Source organism: Varroa jacobsoni, unplaced genomic scaffold (genome assembly GCF_002532875.2).
Source record: "Varroa jacobsoni isolate VJ856 unplaced genomic scaffold, vjacob_1.0 scaffold_1386, whole genome shotgun sequence".
Taxonomy (NCBI): domain Eukaryota; kingdom Metazoa; phylum Arthropoda; class Arachnida; order Mesostigmata; family Varroidae; genus Varroa; species Varroa jacobsoni.
In genome coordinates this window covers 365,688-383,531 of record NW_019214288.1, presented here as the reverse complement: position 1 = coordinate 383,531, position 17,844 = coordinate 365,688, and the positions used below count along the sequence as shown (strand labels likewise).

At 41.9% G+C, this 17,844-nt stretch overlaps 1 protein-coding gene and 1 long non-coding RNA gene across 4 annotated transcripts; one reads left to right on the top strand and one right to left on the bottom strand.

Moving 5' to 3' along the window:
- Nucleotides 1-4,005: 4,005 nt before the first annotated feature.
- On the bottom strand, nucleotides 4,006-4,951 carry LOC111269461 (uncharacterized). The gene is made up of 2 exons (XR_002685782.2): nucleotides 4,650-4,951; nucleotides 4,006-4,486 (listed from the first exon to the last, which is right to left on the bottom strand). It is a non-coding gene; the product is annotated as an uncharacterized LOC111269461 (long non-coding RNA).
- A 140-nt stretch (nucleotides 4,952-5,091) lies between these two features.
- On the top strand, nucleotides 5,092-17,643 carry LOC111269459 (uncharacterized). Of its 3 annotated transcripts, XM_086972104.1 has the most exons (4): nucleotides 5,095-5,421; nucleotides 6,984-7,108; nucleotides 17,036-17,146; nucleotides 17,220-17,643. In XM_086972104.1, the coding sequence occupies exons 2-4, from the start codon at nucleotides 7,078-7,080 to the stop codon at nucleotides 17,330-17,332; spliced, it is 255 nt and encodes an 84-aa protein (XP_086828230.1). In that variant the 5' UTR covers nucleotides 5,095-5,421; nucleotides 6,984-7,077; the 3' UTR covers nucleotides 17,333-17,643. The 3 variants fall into 3 exon arrangements, with proteins under 3 accessions (XP_022704806.1, XP_086828230.1, XP_022704805.1); XM_022849071.2 differs by lacking the exon at nucleotides 6,984-7,108 and having other exon boundaries at nucleotides 5,092-5,421; XM_022849070.2 differs by lacking the exon at nucleotides 6,984-7,108 and having other exon boundaries at nucleotides 5,096-5,416.
- Nucleotides 17,644-17,844: the final 201 nt, after the last annotated feature.

The following is a 17,844-nucleotide window of genomic DNA, read 5'->3' as shown; positions in this document are numbered from 1 at the left end:
ACTCAAAAATAGCTCTTGAAGTTGTATACCCTAACCGGAGAAGGATAAACGTGTCATAAGTTTCCAAGTAAACTTGTGAGACAAACAAGGAAAAATGGTTGCCCATTTGTAAACCAGCAACGAATAGGACATCATCAAACCGAAGGACTTAATAGAATAGACCCAAATGCTGTCACAGTTAAACGAAATCGTATTGTCAGTAAATATATCATATATCGAAGTTCAAACGATAATTAATTACAGTTTTGTAAACTTTCGGGCTTATCATCAACACTCATTGTAAAAAAAAAAGCTATTTAAATATTTAGCACGCTTCCTAGTTCTAAGGATCCAGTGCTCTAATCCTGGATCTAAGTGAAGCCGATATCTACGTCCTTCGATTCGAGGTCGGCATATTTCGATGCTCTGGTATAAACCTCTATTACCTAATGTCTTAGTCCGAGTTTTCGGAAGTGAATTAAGTCAATTAGTTACGTATGCAGGCCACGACGAAAAATGCGTGTTGCGATGGGCGGAGTGAACTGATAGAGTATTTTGATCGCCATTAGTTCTGGAGTATTTCGAGCTTTTGCTCCAAACCGGCTCACACAATGGGTGCATTGGTCCTGGAAAGCGTTGCTATTTACGTTAGCGGTACCTGAACATATCGCTAGCCAGACGCGCTATATCACTCATCGTTTTTAATCACGTGAGAGTTATAGTCATGTCCTTTAGTGGATAGCACGAAATCGATAGTAGACCCTAGAAGATCGACGTCTGCCATATGATTTTTCTTCTGATAGAAGTAATAGTTAATTACCTAAAAGTAATAAATTCACAAAGCCTTTCGAAAGAGAAAATTAGCATGGAAGCGGAAAAAAACTCGGTACTTTGCAACTGAATTAACTCTGCCGATTTTGAAATTTGCAACATTTGAACTATGCACTACTAGTAGGCTGTGAATACTCCAGTGTCCTAGAAACCGGTGAGTGAAATACTGAGTTTACTCCAGAAGAAATGACTTCAGAAGGTAAAACATTTTTTAGACTTGAACACCAATGCTTTGTTGGCAAATTTTTGGTCCTCGAAGGCCACAGCGCTGTGGAAATTTATCGACGGTGATTAGGTGAAGAGGCCTTAAGCGAAATCACAGAACTTGTATCTGTGTGGCATATTTTACGTGCAGTTTGCCAAATCTTTAGTCAATAAAGAGTCCGTTTGAAGCGTACGGTCGGCATCATCGAGCCATAGCCCAATCTCTACTCCCCAGCAGGAGAAAGCAGTAAAAAAATGGTATCGCTCTCGTTAGTTCAGTGATAGTGTTGAGGAAATTCGGACGTAAGGTGATGCTACTACCTGCAATGAACATTAGAGACACACTACTACGAAGTACTCGCCGGAAATTAACGTGGCCTGCTTTTTCCAATAGCCCTGAAGAATTATAGATCATTTGTATGGCAGTCGAAAGCACGCACGCTGGTTAATTGATGGCAACGCCAGATCTTATCGTCATGACTCAATTTCTTCCTAGATTAAGCAAAGGAATATGTCAGGCTGGTTTAAACCCGATTATTCCCTCGATTTAAGTTCGTCTAATTACGGGCCTTTCCATAGTTTTAAAGATAGAGCAAGCATATCTCATTATCTGTCTACCTCGAGAAGCTATAGATAAAGAAATATATATGGGAACGTGAAGGTAGATATAGCTGTCTAGAGACTGCCAGGGAGCTGGGACAAGTGTACATACAATAAAAAAAAGAGTACATGCAACACAAGTTATCGTTCCAGCCAAATTAATTTAAAAGTTATTCAAATTCTGGTCTGTAATAGCCTGATACATATATTCTTGGTAGTCAATCGAGTACAAGCAGTTTATTAGTAAGTGATGCGTCGACTAATTTAAGTAAAACTCCCTCGAAATCTTGGGCTTATCTATTTTTTGCTGAAGAACTCGCTATGTGAGGCATCGTTTCTCACTTATAATCCAGTAGACATAAAGGGGGCAGAGAAAATGTTTTGTTGAGCTGTTTTTTTTTTAAACATTTGTTAGCGTACTTGTAAGCAATATGATTAAGTTTAAGTGTATTTTTTTTAATTTAATTTTTTTTTATGCTTTTAAAGTTATGAATATTGTGCAACGCTTAAGTGTTGCCCGATTCCGAAAAAGTATGATAGAGTATCTCGAACCATCGAACATACTCTATGATTTCTCAGTTCACAATCGTTTTACTCAAGTATTCTACTAGATAGATCTAAAAACACCGCATCATATTATACAAAGGTTCTGTGTAAATGAAACGTTTCAGATGCCACATCCGTTGAGTTAGATTTACAAATCTCCGATAATATTTTCAATATTTTGTTTTTCTCAGTTCTTGCACGGTGTTATGCGCGCCCTCTTTAGGTGGATAGTAGAGCCAACAGAGTCGCCTGTTCATAAGCGACACAGCAGGGACTTGCTTTCTGATGTGCAAAACAATTAGAAAGATCGACTACTATAGACCGAGATACTGTACCCTCATGAAGGCTGTATTAAGCCATAAATCCCTCACCTACTTCAGATTGCTAACAAACAGGGAACTTGTGCCAAGAATATATGGGAATATATGGGTGCTAGTTAGATATGTTATTTCGGGTATGCAATTCAGGCATTCATTCGATGGTCGATGTAACGAGGCCACAGGTAATTGACGGCCTAATGATTAGAGTTTGTTATCATTCTAATAACACATGTCTCAAAATCTAAACACACGTTACCAGCAACGTAGAACGTTTTGTTTGCTTTTACAATAGAGGAATAGAAGCGATAGATTTAGCGTAAGGGACATGGATTTCAACAGGCTTTCACAATAGTTCCCATTATGATAGTGATGCGAGCGCGTCTTACTGCTCCCGCGAGCTACTGTTGTCCTTGCAATGAACACGGTTGAAAAGTAAGCTCTAATAGAGTTGATTGAAATGAAGTCTGCTGTGTGACACCTTAAAAAGTACGGATAGACTGATGTGGCACACTGTCTGATTAATCAGCGCAGTGTTTGTTCCTTTTACGGGTGCCATTTAATTACAATGCGAACATAAGAAAAAGGAGACCTTGAACACGTTAAAAGTTCATTGACGCTGTACGCTTGTTGAAAAAAAAATCGAGACCCGTTGTATGATGTATGCGGTCTCGGCTAATTTTGTAGAATGAATACCTTAGAAAAGGAGCCAATATTTCTTAGAAATTAAAACAGCTTACTCACTAGCTTTCCTTATCTTAGAATAATCCCTATGATTTAATTGTGTATTTGCCAATTGTAAGGTGTAACTTGCTGAAGTCTGTCCGCAATACTGTATTACAATTTTAACGTCTAAAACAACCGTTCTAAATAAATCAAATCAAAACCGTGAAATAAATCAAAGAGTTTATAGGAACTTTCAAGCAAGGCGTCTCCAGGTATTTCTAGGCTGGTTGTAATAGTAATCTATTGTAACAGTGTTCGGTAACTTATAAACATGGTATATTTGGATGGGGTTGAATATCTATAAACCATTAAAAGTCTATCTGCAACTGCATTTAAACTTTTCTAACATCTACTTCAGTTTAGCTTTTGTTCGAGGCGTGGTTCGTCACCTCAAAATCTTGACAATCTCTGTAGAACTTAAGGGCACTACAACGGCCAGTAACCGTAAATTTAGCATTTCTCATCACCAAAAGGGGCCTTCAGACATCCTCACTTATAAATACGCTAAATTTGAAAAATGTATGTGATCATAGGCGCATGTATAGGCTAAAGTTAACACTGAACTCTGCTAGCATGTGTAAAGTGCTGGTAAACGACAATAACAAGCTCACATTAGCGATTTCTACAGAGGTATAGAGTGGTGCAGTGGGTGCCTAGAAAATACTTCACATGTAATTCTAAATCTTATATCGTTACTTCTGATTCTGATCATACGATATGAGACTTTTATGATGACTTTCTAATTTTAGATACTTATAAAATGAATTTTTACTAATAAAATGAAATAAGGAAGCGACTGAAATAGAACGGCATTCTGCCACGTATCGATGGAGCGTTAATGATCAAATGTTTATTTATACATTTATTACATATGGTTTTGATATGAACTAGAAATCTCTGATATATAACTGAAAACGAATAGGAGGATATTTGTCTGATTAGAAGTAAGATTCCACCGTTTCTTTTTTTTCTTTGAAAATCTAGATCACTAGGTTAGTATTCGACCGACCAATACCAGGGTGCACTGGCCTTAGCACGCCAATAATTCACCATGTACGTCACGCAGTCCTATTCACACATGTCTCTCAATATCCACAACCAGCTTCCAGCTGATAATGGCACCGAGTAACTAGTTCCACAAGCCACAAAATGTAGGTGGTGGAGCTCGAACACAGTTTACTGGCCAAAGAAAGATTTCTTTCCTGACGAAGGTTCTTTACGGTCCAATGATACAGTGCGGTGTTTCCGGATGACAAAGTGGATCACAATCTCTACAGCTGTTGCTGAAATAACACCAACGACAAATAGCGCGTCGGCAAGAACACCGATAACGCATTCGCTTACATAGCCTTATCGTACACTCCTACACATCGACATATACGCCCGTACACAGAGGAAAATATCCACGTTCGAAGGCTAAACAGTAGAAATTGAAAAAATACTTACGCTGGCCAAGTTGGCCTTTGTTCTTATTGTAGTTAGTTGCTGCTACGGCAGAAACTGGCACAGTTGTCTGATGAAAACAAGTACAGCAGCTCAAGATATCTTCTCGAAGCAATTGCCTTGAGCTTACACATACCAATTGGAGGTGACATAAAATGATACAGAATGAACTTGTCCCAAGACTGACTGGCCCTACGGCGTTTTGTCTAGGCACAATTTTCCGTGATGGAAGCCGATTTTCTTTCCGTTGTTTCCTACTGCTGCCATGTTTGAATGCTTACCTTCTAGCTTCTATTCACCGTTTATACTACCACGGTTGTAGGTAGAGTGACAGCCGTTCGTTGTCGCCACCGTTGCTATGACGTCACCGCTTTATAAACGCGTCAATGCAGTTGGTCTCCTCGCACCACAAACCGTCTCACAACGCCCATTCATTTTGCTTTCTCTTTATTTGTCGGAGACGAGCTAGCCAACCAGTGCTTCCGCTTTTATCGTGTAACGTTTGGGGTTTATCGCAAACTCAATCTCGTCGGCTCTCATGTGCCGTAGCACACGGAACCGCCTCGTCCACGAGGACAAAGACATTCCTCCTAGATGTTTGGCTGCCAGCACAAAGAGCAGTCGGTAGCGAAGTCTACGCCATAATAACAGCACGTCGTCCTACGGCATGAAAGGCAAATCAGATATGGCGGCGGCAGGGGCAGCGGCGGCGGCGGCGGCGACGTGGCCAACGAACCAGCTGTGCCTACTACAAACAAGAACGACAGGTGGTAAGGTATGTTGCCTTTTGCATTGCGCTAGCTGCTTTTTTATTGATACACGAAGAGTGCATGGCGAGCCAAAAGGATAGAGGGCTAGATTCGAAACTATGTAAACCTGACGTATGCAAAACCATTGTGTGCTTATTAGGAGCGGCCTCTTCATAGTCGGAACGATTAGTTTATTGCTACCCAGAACGACTTTATGAACCTATCCAGACCCAATGACATTCCAAAGGCCGGCGCGTAATCAATTCAAAATTATGAAACTGAAGAACGATGTGCTACTTGAGCACGTTTTCCATAGAGTTTATTTTATTGAGGATCAGAGAGTGGTAATGGAAAAGAACGCAGATTACGCAATTGTAATCATAGAGATGTTAAGAAGACAAACGCCGTAGTGGCTAAACAAATGCTTTTTTTTTTTTTAAATAAAGTGTAAAACCCCGTACATTTTAACTGGACAGTGTCTTATGAAAGTACGGTAGGTAACGAATAGTTTCATTGAGCCAGCTCATAAAAGTACCTTTGATTAAAACGCTAAATTACAAAAAAAGCGTAATTTACTTAGAAACAATAATAGATAATCTAGCTCAAAGCATCAAAGCAGACAATATTTCAGGATAGATTTAATCTTAATAACCTTGAACATATAAAAATTAGACCAAATACGCCTGATGGGATGTTTATATACTGTAGCTAGGAAACTGTGGCATGGACTAAACCAATAAAATGAAAAACACTTTACGGTATAACACACTACAGTAAAGAAGGGCACATTTAGACGAACCAAAATAAATGACGAAGGATTTTTTCTCGAAGGTTTTTACAGAACATCTGTTCACAAAAGTCACGACCTTATTCTTGATAACCTTTGGCTAATAGTAACGTCTAATACCTTCTGTAGGCTATTGGAGAAAGTCCTGCTTAGACAAGTAATTAAATTTCTAGGTAAAAACAGGACTAGTTATAAAAACCAATATAGATTTAGAACGGGCCGCAATGCGCAATTTTTATAGACTTTTTCGAACAAATCGTGATGAATAGGGAAAAAATAAACGCCATATTTTTAAATCCATATAAAACGTTCCGAAACGAAAGGCCGAATTAGCAATCTGTTTCTTTGGCCTAAGTAATATAGCTTGAACACTGGGCGACTCATATTTTTGGTAACTAAAAGCAACACGTGGCCCGAGCGAGGCTAGCTTTAGTTAAGAAATGAAAAAGGAGCCCCGCAGGAGTTGGAAGTGGAACCGAACTTCTTTTCGAAATAGTGCAACCCTCTGGTGATGCTTGGATCCTAACTACAAATATTGCGAGATATTACAACGCAAATGGCAAATGTCTAATTTACTGATATTTACTATTCTTTATACACTTATTTTATCGAATCAAAGGACTATAATAACTCGGTGAATTATCTTAACCATCAGCATTGGCTCTTTTTTTTTTGATGCTGGCCGGATTAACTGGCGGTCTTGGATTTCACCTGATTACCTCTGAATTGGGCTTAAATTCCTCCCTTCTAACCCAAAAACAGTAGCGGAAACTAATTAACACCAGTAAATTTCGTCTGCAGTTTTTTTTACAGGTAATCCTCTTCATGAAGCTCCGTTATAATTTGTACCATAAGCGTAGCTATAATTTGAATGATTCGCCTATTATAGCGCCAAATGTATTGGGCTGACGCAAAGAGTACAAAAAGTACGTACTCTATTGTAGATTTTCGGACACATAGGTAGCAGCCTTCGCTTCATTCGCTTGTTTATTTCTATCAGGCCTCCTCGAAGTCTACTAAAGATGAGAAAGGTGCTGCTTGTTTTGAAGTACTATTAAGTTTTTGTATGGTATAGCATGCGGTGTACACAAAAAGTTAAAAAAAGCTGAACTGTTTGAAAAGCAAAATCTTGTAAATAACAAATGTGTTTGACCACATCACAGCTGTGAAGTAATATCTGTGAGAACCACACACAGTCAGTCTAATAATTTACAGGCCAAAAATTTAATATTTTGAGTTTTACGTCCCAAGTAGCGCTGGCCTACTCTTTGCAATGTGGCTTACATTGACCTGATATTTTTAGACCGGGCAGAAGTATGCATAAAACGTAGATCACTCATTTACTTAGTCATTTCTCTGCCATCATCCAGCACAACAAGATCCAAACTCAAACGTGAAGATTGAGGCAGATGAAAAGAGCGAATATCACCCGCTCGATAGCGATCGCCTTCACTCACGAGATTGGGCGCACAAATGACGGATGTTCAATACTCGAGGTGCAAAGTCTTCTCTTTTCAGCCAAAATATTTTATCAGGTGACACTTTCCCTGAGATCTGAAAGTTAATAAATAACTGTTTCTTCTACTACAAGATGACGACGCCGGGGAGGAGTATTATCCATCTGAATCTAGATAGCTTCTAAATATTTTTCAACGAAGCTCGCGACTGAAAAAAAAGCAATGCCATCGGCGACAGCCGAATCAGCCTAATATTACATCAAGTTGACGCAAAAGAATTGACCTTATCAGTAATTTTTTTTTAAAAACCTTACGCGCGGTTGATCGAATAGAGTCAGGAACGTAAACAAAAAAAAACTGATACTTCGGCCACGGTCAGGGATGAAAACCTTTTTTACATTTCGATGGGAGGTCGACATTCCGCTAAAGGACTGGTTCCCGGTACAAAGCGAAGTGTTCTTATGCCCGGGTTCGAACCTAGATCACAACGTATCCCTGAATTAAGCAGGCAAATACGTTACTCACTGGGTAATACTCACGGGAATAGGAGTAAAAGCCCTAGAGACGAATAGTGTCAGCCTCTTCACGAGTTGTTGGCAGCAATGAAGCCTGCGCCCGACAATAGTTGTGCAGGCGATGGAACCCGAAAGCTGGAGAACGACTGACCGTCGGAGAAGCAGACCGAAAATACACAAGTCACCGGCCAGATCGCCGTAGAAAGTAGGCTATTTTTGAAGCTATCGTTAGCACCAGAGGTAGCGTTATAAAGTTGTCCACGTGGTCATAGGCGCTAAACCAAGGGACGGAACGGAAAACTCAGCTGCGAAGTATTAATATCAACAGAAAAAAGCTTTACATATTTTGTAGGCCAAATGTTTATTGTACAAGGAGCAAGCGGCCATCTACTACACGAAGTTGCCAGATTCGGACCGTGAACACTTTATGAAGGGCACGCGTTTCGTATGTAGTACGATAATAGACGCAAATAGGCGCCTGGTAGGTACTGCCAGCAGCCCTTGATGCTTCCCAGCAGCAGTAGCAGCAGCAAGAAGCTAAGTCCAGAGTGGGTGGTAGCAATAGCTGAGTACCACGATCGGGAGCGTAAATAATGAACAGCGATCAGTTTGGACGCAGTTAGGGAATAAAAACCTTCGACGTTTGCCAATATGCGCGATTTATGGCTTAGTCCTTTACAACATGAGAAATACTATCGCGCTTGTTGCCTACTATGGCGATGGACTGCAGCTCTATTGCGCTAGGACCGGACACGACGCACAGCCGCTAGTCAGCCGAAAGGATGCAAAACCGTTCAGACGTCGAAACCGTTCGAGGATTGGCGACGTTGAATTCTTGTTAACTGAATAAATCAATTAAATTGTAAAGTTACTTGATTAAATCATTTCATTGACATAAGTACTTCATTTAATTTCTATTAATTAATTATTAAAATTAAGTAATAATAATTAACTAAGTTAGCGTTACTTGAAAAGGTACATAGGTCGATCAACGATTGTCGGACGGTATAGACCCTTACTAAAGGCGATCTGCTTTTACAATGGGCCATATTACATCCCTACAATTGCATCGTGGTATCGTACACAGTATTGTAGGTACGTTATAACGAAAGCTACTGTATTAATCTATTAATGCATTGGATATCCCTTAGGGCTGCTTCGTGCCGTATCTGTAATATAGCATCAGAAATACGTAAACGCTTTCGTTTCCCTGAACGCATTGAAATGTCATTACCTTCTTTGATTGGTTCGCGATCTAACCAGCGTTCGCTTGCTCGAGTAACTGATAGGTTGTGCGGCCTGGCAGGAAAAAGATAATTTTCAATAGAAAGACCAACATAGCAACAGTAATGTAGCATAGCAGCATTTAAATTGAGTTTATCGGTAGCATCATTTAGTACGGATTTAGCAGGATGGGCTTGAATCCGTGGCACCTAAAAATATCTCCAAGTGTGACCTGCTTAATTAAATTATCTGAATAGAAGCTGGGGCAAATGTCAAGGTAAAGTTCTTATGTATCCATTCTACAGGAACCAAGTGAGAAAAAGAATGTTACCCATTAGTTCGTCTAAGGATATTTAGCTGGTGCAAGAACCCCAATACTTGCACCCTTTCTAATTAAGCATAGGGTTGATGTGGCGCTCTTGAGATAGAACACATGATGAGGTCAACAAAACGTACGACCTGCAGGTGTATTACGTGTGTCGGGCTTTGTAGGATGGCTTATATTCAACTTCGGTTTTCCTTCGTTTATACTTCTAAATACTATTCTAAAACACTATTTTGTCCCTACATGACGTACGGCATTGCTTTTTGATTTCACGATGGCTATTTTCAGTAAAAAAGGAGCATATTTAATACCTGCTATACGTTTGTTTTTGCCACACACAATGGCACCTATAGGCGAAAGAGGAGCCTTTGGCTTTTAGCACTACTGCAGCGGCCGAAAACACAAACTACAGAGGAGAGTCAAAAATACCTATAACAATTGAGATCAGACAGTTAATTTTATCAATGCACTGAATTCAGAAGTACGGGAAACTGTAGAGTTGTGATTTCCTCGCTTTAATAATTTAAGCACTACTCTTACAAGATAGACGGTTTAATACTTACAATAGCTAACTTATTACTGAAACATTTACATAGAGTGAAGTTCGGCTTCTAAGGGACATAATTTAATAATTTAACCAATCGTTGCCTCGGTACCAGCTGACCAATTCGCAATGTTACTGCTACGGGCCAGCAACTGAACAATTCCATTTAATCGAAAGGTTAAGAAACTACTAACTAATTAACGAACGATAACTGGTAATTGGATAATGGACAAGTAATATCAGTTCGACGGTTGCAATGTTTAGCAATACACGAAACACAAAAGAACCCAATTTAGATTATCACTTGCTAAGGAATTGATAGCGGCAGCGGTCGTACGAGCGCGTGTCAAAAAGAAAACAGATGGTAGAGGGCGACAAGAAGTCATCAAAAATTAGAGTGCATGAGATACAGGTGCAAGTGGCTCGACTCGAATGTTGCTGAATGATTCTTTGGCAGAATTGGTTGGAGCCACTACCATTAGCATCTGGACCAGTCGTCGAAGATAGTATGATACAACCCCGCTGTCAGCTAAGAGGGCCAGCTATAAGGTCTGACACGAGCGATACGGACATTGGTTGGGACGGAAGCTTTTCGATAGGCATTGTAGCTGAGCAAGGCACGTAGAACAGCCAACCGGCCTTCGATGGCATCTGGATGGCCCAAAAATGCAATAAAAATATCTCTCATAACAAATGGTGGCTCTCCGTCCATAGATCTCGGATCTGTAAAGAAGACGGCCGACGGAGGGATGGACAAACTGGCCTACAAACGGAAGATAAAAACAGACCAGCGCGGACAACAGCGAACGTCTTTTGTAGCCGGTACCGCTGTTGATGTCTGTCCCGTGCGAATTAGTCTGGCAAAAAGCGGGCATGGATAGCGAGTACCACTGCTGAGGGGTAGTAAGGAGACAAGAGAATGGGTAGAAGGGGCCAGGAGAAGAGATGAAATAGTCACACGAAGAAAAAGCAAAGCAACAGAGGCACAACCGGATTGTATCAGCACACTAGTCTATAGCCAAAGTAAAGGCTTACTTTGAGCTGCTTTGTGCGTACGCGTATGTGTGGGGGTGGTGGGGTGGGCTGGGCTCTATTGTGTAGTAGCGCGACTCCTGCGTGATGCTACCAATGTTGTTTAATTGACAGAGAACGGGATATGATAGTCGAGAAAAGAAAGATATGGGAAAAAAGTCATGAGAACTGTGGGGATCCTGATCGTGAATGACGCTTGCCGTCATCCTCAATGCTTTTGAACTGCTCTTACTCCGCTTTTGAGGCCATCGGCACTGATATACGCAAGTAGCTACAGATAGTGATAACTGGACGTATACATTGCTACCGCTACTCCCAAATCCCTTCCGTCATTCTTTCCGAATTGAGCCTGCTGCGTCAGGAAGGACCGAAAGTTAGAAACTTTGTCGAGACAAGACGCATGTACTATGAAACCAACTGAAAGCAACAGAAGGACGAGAAGCTCGCTCAACACATCATGCTTTTTTGTGTTCTGCGTGTAGACCTCCTAACATATGATTAGGATCTCCTGATGTTGTACAATATATAGTTAACGATCAATAGAGTTTCTTAAACAGAAAAGACAAACCCAAATGAAAGTGGTAATGGAATTACAAAAACACACAGAACACGGGATCAAGGCAGGATAAGTGGTACTACATGTCCTAATAAGTAAACGTATGGGAAAATCCTCTTGGTCTTTTTTTTTTAGTTTTTTACTCCCTACCATTTTCACTGCGACATCTGCTGGTCTCACTAAGCAGTAATAATAGTTACGTCTTCTTACGACATGCAATCCATACTTATTTCTCATCATCCCAAAATATTGATTTTAAGCAAAAAGAGCAAGCGTAACATGCAGCATACGCTTCTGGCTTTTCAGAGGAGATGATCGATTAGGAGTGACAAGAAATGAGGGACTCTTACGTTGGCCACCCTTTGCTAGCTGTTTGTTCGCTAGTTAGTGCTGAGTCATGCGCGCGTTAAGCGGAGATTGTCAATGTGTGATAGTAAGATCACTAGAGATCTATAGCCAGCAGCAGACTTTACTATACTTCCCCTCGGCTACTGCATCAGAACTATGGTGTGGCAGTATGTACTAGTAATAAAATACTGGTAGGGGATTGTTGGCAAGCTTTAGCTTTGTAGGTCCCAGCGGTGCAATTCAGCGCAACCGATCAGTGGGAAGTACCCGTAATAGCCTGTCTTCCCCTTTTCCGTAATGCAGCAGAAGCTGATGAAGCAAAGTTGCAGCAGTACCGCCGACGAGAAAACGGTGCGTTTTGGCCCCGCTGCTTGGCCAGTTAGCCAACTGACTTGTGCCTTTAGACGCCTAACCTGAAATGCTGGAATCATGGCCGCCTGCCTGACGTGAATCTCAAGCAGTGTCAGCTGTAACTACTGCAAGTGCTTTTCACGTTGAGCACATCGCATCTCCATCACTCGTTTGTACCGACTACTGGCGTGTTCCATTCTTTTTTTCCTTCCTTTTACCGTCGTTTTCTAGCCCCTCAAACTCACAACGCCCTACCCCATTGCCAATCGGGGTTGCATCCTTTGAATTCGTATCTATGTCAGCTCTCCAATAGAACTCAGATGTCCATCGTTGGTTGGCCCTACGTCGTTAGAGTCGTTTTCTTTTCATTCAGAAAGCAACGTTGAACGAAAGGGTGGCGCTTCCGTTGGCCGTCTGTCATAGTTCGCCTTTGAACGCCGAACAGGAACAGACGAGCGGGCAACTGGACGGATAGGGCAGATAGGAGGCAAGTGAAAGGGAAAGTACTGCAGTAGCATCTTTGGGTTCGGACTACCATTCGCTTTTTGTTGGAGGATGCCAGCTCCGACTGATCTTCTAAGGGGAAACGACCGACCAACCCGACCTCTAGGCTAGCTACTATGCTTTGATAAGATCTTTTCGATCACCCATCAGCCCAACAGAATATCACTCTGCTTCTCCTTTTCACTGGAGCTCTGTGGAAACGATGGCGGTGACGACTTGGTTCGACCTTACGCATTCGTCCGAATTTTAAATGACCTGCCAGTAATAGCAGCCTTACTGGGGAAAGGACCTTCCGGCATAACCTATCTAGGCTATACAGTCACGCACAGAGACGGAAGTGATGTTCAACGATTCGCCTCTCTCTTTACAGCTCCAGACGTTCTCGACAGACAAGTGTTGTTGCTGAAAAGCCCGTGGCCTAGCGGTTATCTCTCCTAGTTTTACTCAAAAAGCTCGCAGGCTGTCAAGTCGTGCCTTGAGCAACTTTTGATTATATTGTTACAGAAAAAAACGCGAGCTCATTGAATATTTGGCGTTCAGCAGCGAGCTGGTAACAATCATCGATCGTTGGGCTAATGCAACTATAATTTACTAGCCTCCTCGAGTCATTAAGATTTTTTGTATTCCTGAACACGATGGTCGTACTCAAGGGCAACTTAGCACAGTTGCTAAGTAAACCAGAGTCAGGCAGTAGGACTTCAGCATGTAAGGTCTATCATCATTTGCCATCATGAGCCGAGGACGCGTCGTCGCTTTTGCGACACCAAGAATAACACCATGTCTCCAATTCTCTCATGTACCCATTTTTGTTCATGTTCTCCTGTTCGGGATAATTACCTGCAGGTTGCTACCGGCCATGGACCAGAAGCTTAGTAGATCTATTGTTAGACCCGTCATGCCTAATGGCAAGGACGACGAAGCAAGGATTCTCAGTGTCTTACGCAGAGAAAGAAACAGAGGAGATGAACATTCTTACTTATTACATGATGAGCACGGTTCATTCTCGTTTGCTTCGTTCAGCACGGCGTCTTATGTTTGCTACTAGGGTATTACGTGCACGAGAAACTCTGTACGCCGCATACCTACGACATATAGCGCAGTCTTTTTTTTTATAAAGATAGTTAAAAGAACGTACTTCAAGAATAGCGGCAGATAGAAGCAGGCCAGAAACGACGCCGAAGACGACAGCGACTATTTCTCTTTTCTGACTCCGCACCACTGGGAGGGACAAATGTATCTAATATGTCGGCCTATCTTTAAGTGCCCCATTGCTTTTCTAACGGAAACAGTGTTTACTTACATGGCTGGCGATTTTAATTAAAGGGGGAAAATGACTTAACCGTCTAATAAAGATATCTGTACCAACATCACTTCCCTGATGTCGTTCTTGGGAAAAAAGTAAAATCAAGAAGTATCTAGATGGAAAACAGAGGATGGATTTATTTTTTAAATGATAGTTAGCAGGAAATCGCAATTTGATTTCCATTTTCCTCTGTGCATGCTTTCCGCAAGGGCTATTTGGGTTAGAAAAAATATGTAGCTCGATTTGTACGATATAAATATTTATATGATAAGCAAGACAAAATATTGCAATAAGGCGAAACCATGTAAAGTAGCGAAGTGGAAAGAAGCTTAGGTCTTGCTCTTTTTTGCCGTCTGCTTTGTGTGGCGACTGATATCCGACTTAAGTAAGTAGTTTAATGATCCTTAACGCAATAATCCTGTCTGAGGGGCAAGTCAGCTACGGTAGGATGTCATATCATCCATTTGATATTGTTTTTTTGCAGCTTAGTCCGCATTAAAGAAACTAGTGACTCCATAGATGGGGGGGGCAAAGAATAATCGTCGAAGTGATTTGGGTCGAGGAGGCTAATAACGAGAAAATAGTTAAATTATGCGAACAGCAAACACAAATGACTGAAGTTGCTAACGTTTGACGGGCGTCCATCCTCTTGTACCAATATATAGTTGCCACAGTTTCACAAAACATTGGTAAGAACGTAGCTACAGTAAACACGATAAGCAAAGTACAAAGTTCGTCAGCCACTGGCGGTAGCTCGGAAGAGCACGGGCAGTGTATGTAGATGCGTATGAACGTTTATGGATCCCTATTTCTGTGATTATACGACACGTAGGACAGAGAGATGCAGGATAATGCAAACAGACTGGTAGCTTTTGGGTACAATCTTCTAACGTTAGCTGTGGTCGCTGCAATTGCTAACGGAATAGTTTCGCCAAGCAACCTTGCGTGGATTTTCTCGTGGCAGAAGCTTCATTCTCTTTGTTTATCTTATTCTATCCCTTTAGTGTAAGCTGGTTTGGAGCCCCAAGACACTTGATCTCTTTTGTCAGCCTCTCTTTCGTCGCTGACTAACTCCGTTAGGCCTTTACCACCGGTACTAGCGCTACTTCTCCTTTGTCCTTTATCCCTTTCCCTGTGTTCCTTCAAAGTCAATTATGTGGAGATCTGGAAGGCTTTGACGGTATGTGCCGCCTGCAAATCTGCCGGTGCCGCTGGCAAATCCGAGTCCCACCATTGCCGCGAGCGCTCGTGCTGCACGACAGTGCCGGCTGCGGCGATGCCGCTGGCGGCAGCAGCAGTGTTCGTGTGGCTGCAGCGGCCGAACTTCCGAGATATAATTGCATTACCACTCGTTGTGGCCGCATACGGTTCGCGTGGGCGCCGGGCCCATCGAATCGAGGCAACGGTGGATCCGGTGATAGAAGAAGAAGGCCTTTCTGGCCGTTACGAGGAGAAAGCGCTTGGACAGCCAGCATCGCGGGAGATAGTGCAAGAGCCGTAAGAAACCTGCCTGTTCAACCTCCATAACAGTAACATCATTTCATGGGCCTTTCTCTTCCTGTAGCGTTTTTACTTTTTCGTTCTTCACTGCAGCGAGGGCAGAAAAAGTAGCCTCACTATTGTCAGCCTTACTTCCGACCTTAATCACAAAACCGGAATAGGTGCAAGTAGTGACGGTCATCAATAAATCTGTTTAGTAGATGGCGGATAGATCAATCAGTCAGTCATGTGACTGGGCATGTCACATATGACAAGCTGAAAACCAGAAAGATAATTATATACTTATTGCTCAACGAACTGACGCGTCTTTCTGATGCTGGAATTACCCGGTAGGATCATAGGCACTGATGAATCTAACAAAGCTCTCTATTCTTGCTGTACAATTACCATTCGAAATCTTCTTTAACCTTCGGGTCGATGATACTAGCTACTGGGCAAATACGCTTAGCGTACTGTGATATTGCTTATTTACATGTATTTGCCATGGGGTTTGATATTATCTGTAAAACGATGTAACGACTTGGTCTAACAGATGCCATCGTCGACGTTCCTTTTCGCGTACCTGCATCATGTAAAGATTGGCTTTCGTGTACAAAATCATAATGTAAAGCATTCTAGAACAATAATAATCCATATTCCAGTGTGAACAAATGCCACATGCTGTCTTAGAACTGCTGTACATATATTCTATAACAATATAATATAGATTATGAAAACTTCGTATGCGTATCGTCTGGTTAACGTACCTATATGCACCCCGTATGCACTTACTTAAGGGAGTAGCACGTTTTATGGGCGCAATAGAGCAACGTCTGACTATCTAGACGCTCTTTTTTCGTTGGATATTTCCATTCGTCGGACCGCTGGTTTATCTGCTTGACGACACAGTGTTGAAACAGCAGCAGGGCTGTTTCTGCCACTGCTGCTTTTTTGCCCTCCACCGTGCTAAGTAAAAGGGGGTACAGCAGTAGCAACACAACGAACAACAGGCGCTCCAAACCCACTGGTGGTCATAACAGCCATCACCATGGGACAGCAAGTCGATAGTTATAAAGGACGAAATGTAGTCACACTGTCAATTCATTCTGTTGCTCTTACCATTCCAAACAATTCGATAGCAATATATGGATAAGGCAGACACTGGCCATGAGCAGTCGGTAATAATAAACCTAATGTCTGCGGATTGGCCAATAGGAGCCATGGCGCCAAGCAACGATGTCGCACTGGCCACCGAACGGACAGACAGACAGACAGACAGACAGACAGACAGACGGACGGACGGACGGACGGACGGACGGAAGGAAGGTAGGTGGCGCCACCTTAAAAGGAAACTTGTCGCTCGGTCGACATCAACATGACTCCGCCATGTGTGTTTCAGGAACCAACAAAGATGTCGCGGCAATCAATATGGATAAAGTCAGTCCGAGGACAGCGGAAAAAGAGTGCGGGCAAGGAGTGGCAGAACAGGTAGAACGCGTCAACTGTGTCTGAGCGGAAAGGCTTGACTGAGATTCCTTTATAGCTTGGCCATTTAGTTCAGTTTACCGGAAGGCGCGACAGATCCAGAGCACAGGATAGTGTATTCCGTCACCTGCGATTCACGGCCGACCTGCAGCCAATGAAGAAGACAATGTCAGAGGCCAATAGGATGACTTCACCTGGCAGAGAATAGTTTTAGAATGGTTCAATGGCATGAGAAAGGAGAACACGCGAGAAATATTTATGGGGATGAACAAGTCCTATGGCCAATAGTACTTCTATATAAATAAAAATTGTTTTAATTGCTTATGGTCAGCTATTTATCTTACGTGTCTCTATGTGTGTATATATAATATAAAAGTAGAAAGACTAAGAAAAGTGCGCATCAATTTGCATTGCTAGCAAAAATAGAACAGTTTAGGATTAAAGATTGCTGCTATAAGGTACATGCAGATAGGCAACACCAATGGTTATTATCTTTGTTTATAATGTGGCTGTCCATATAATCTAGAATTCTCCTTATT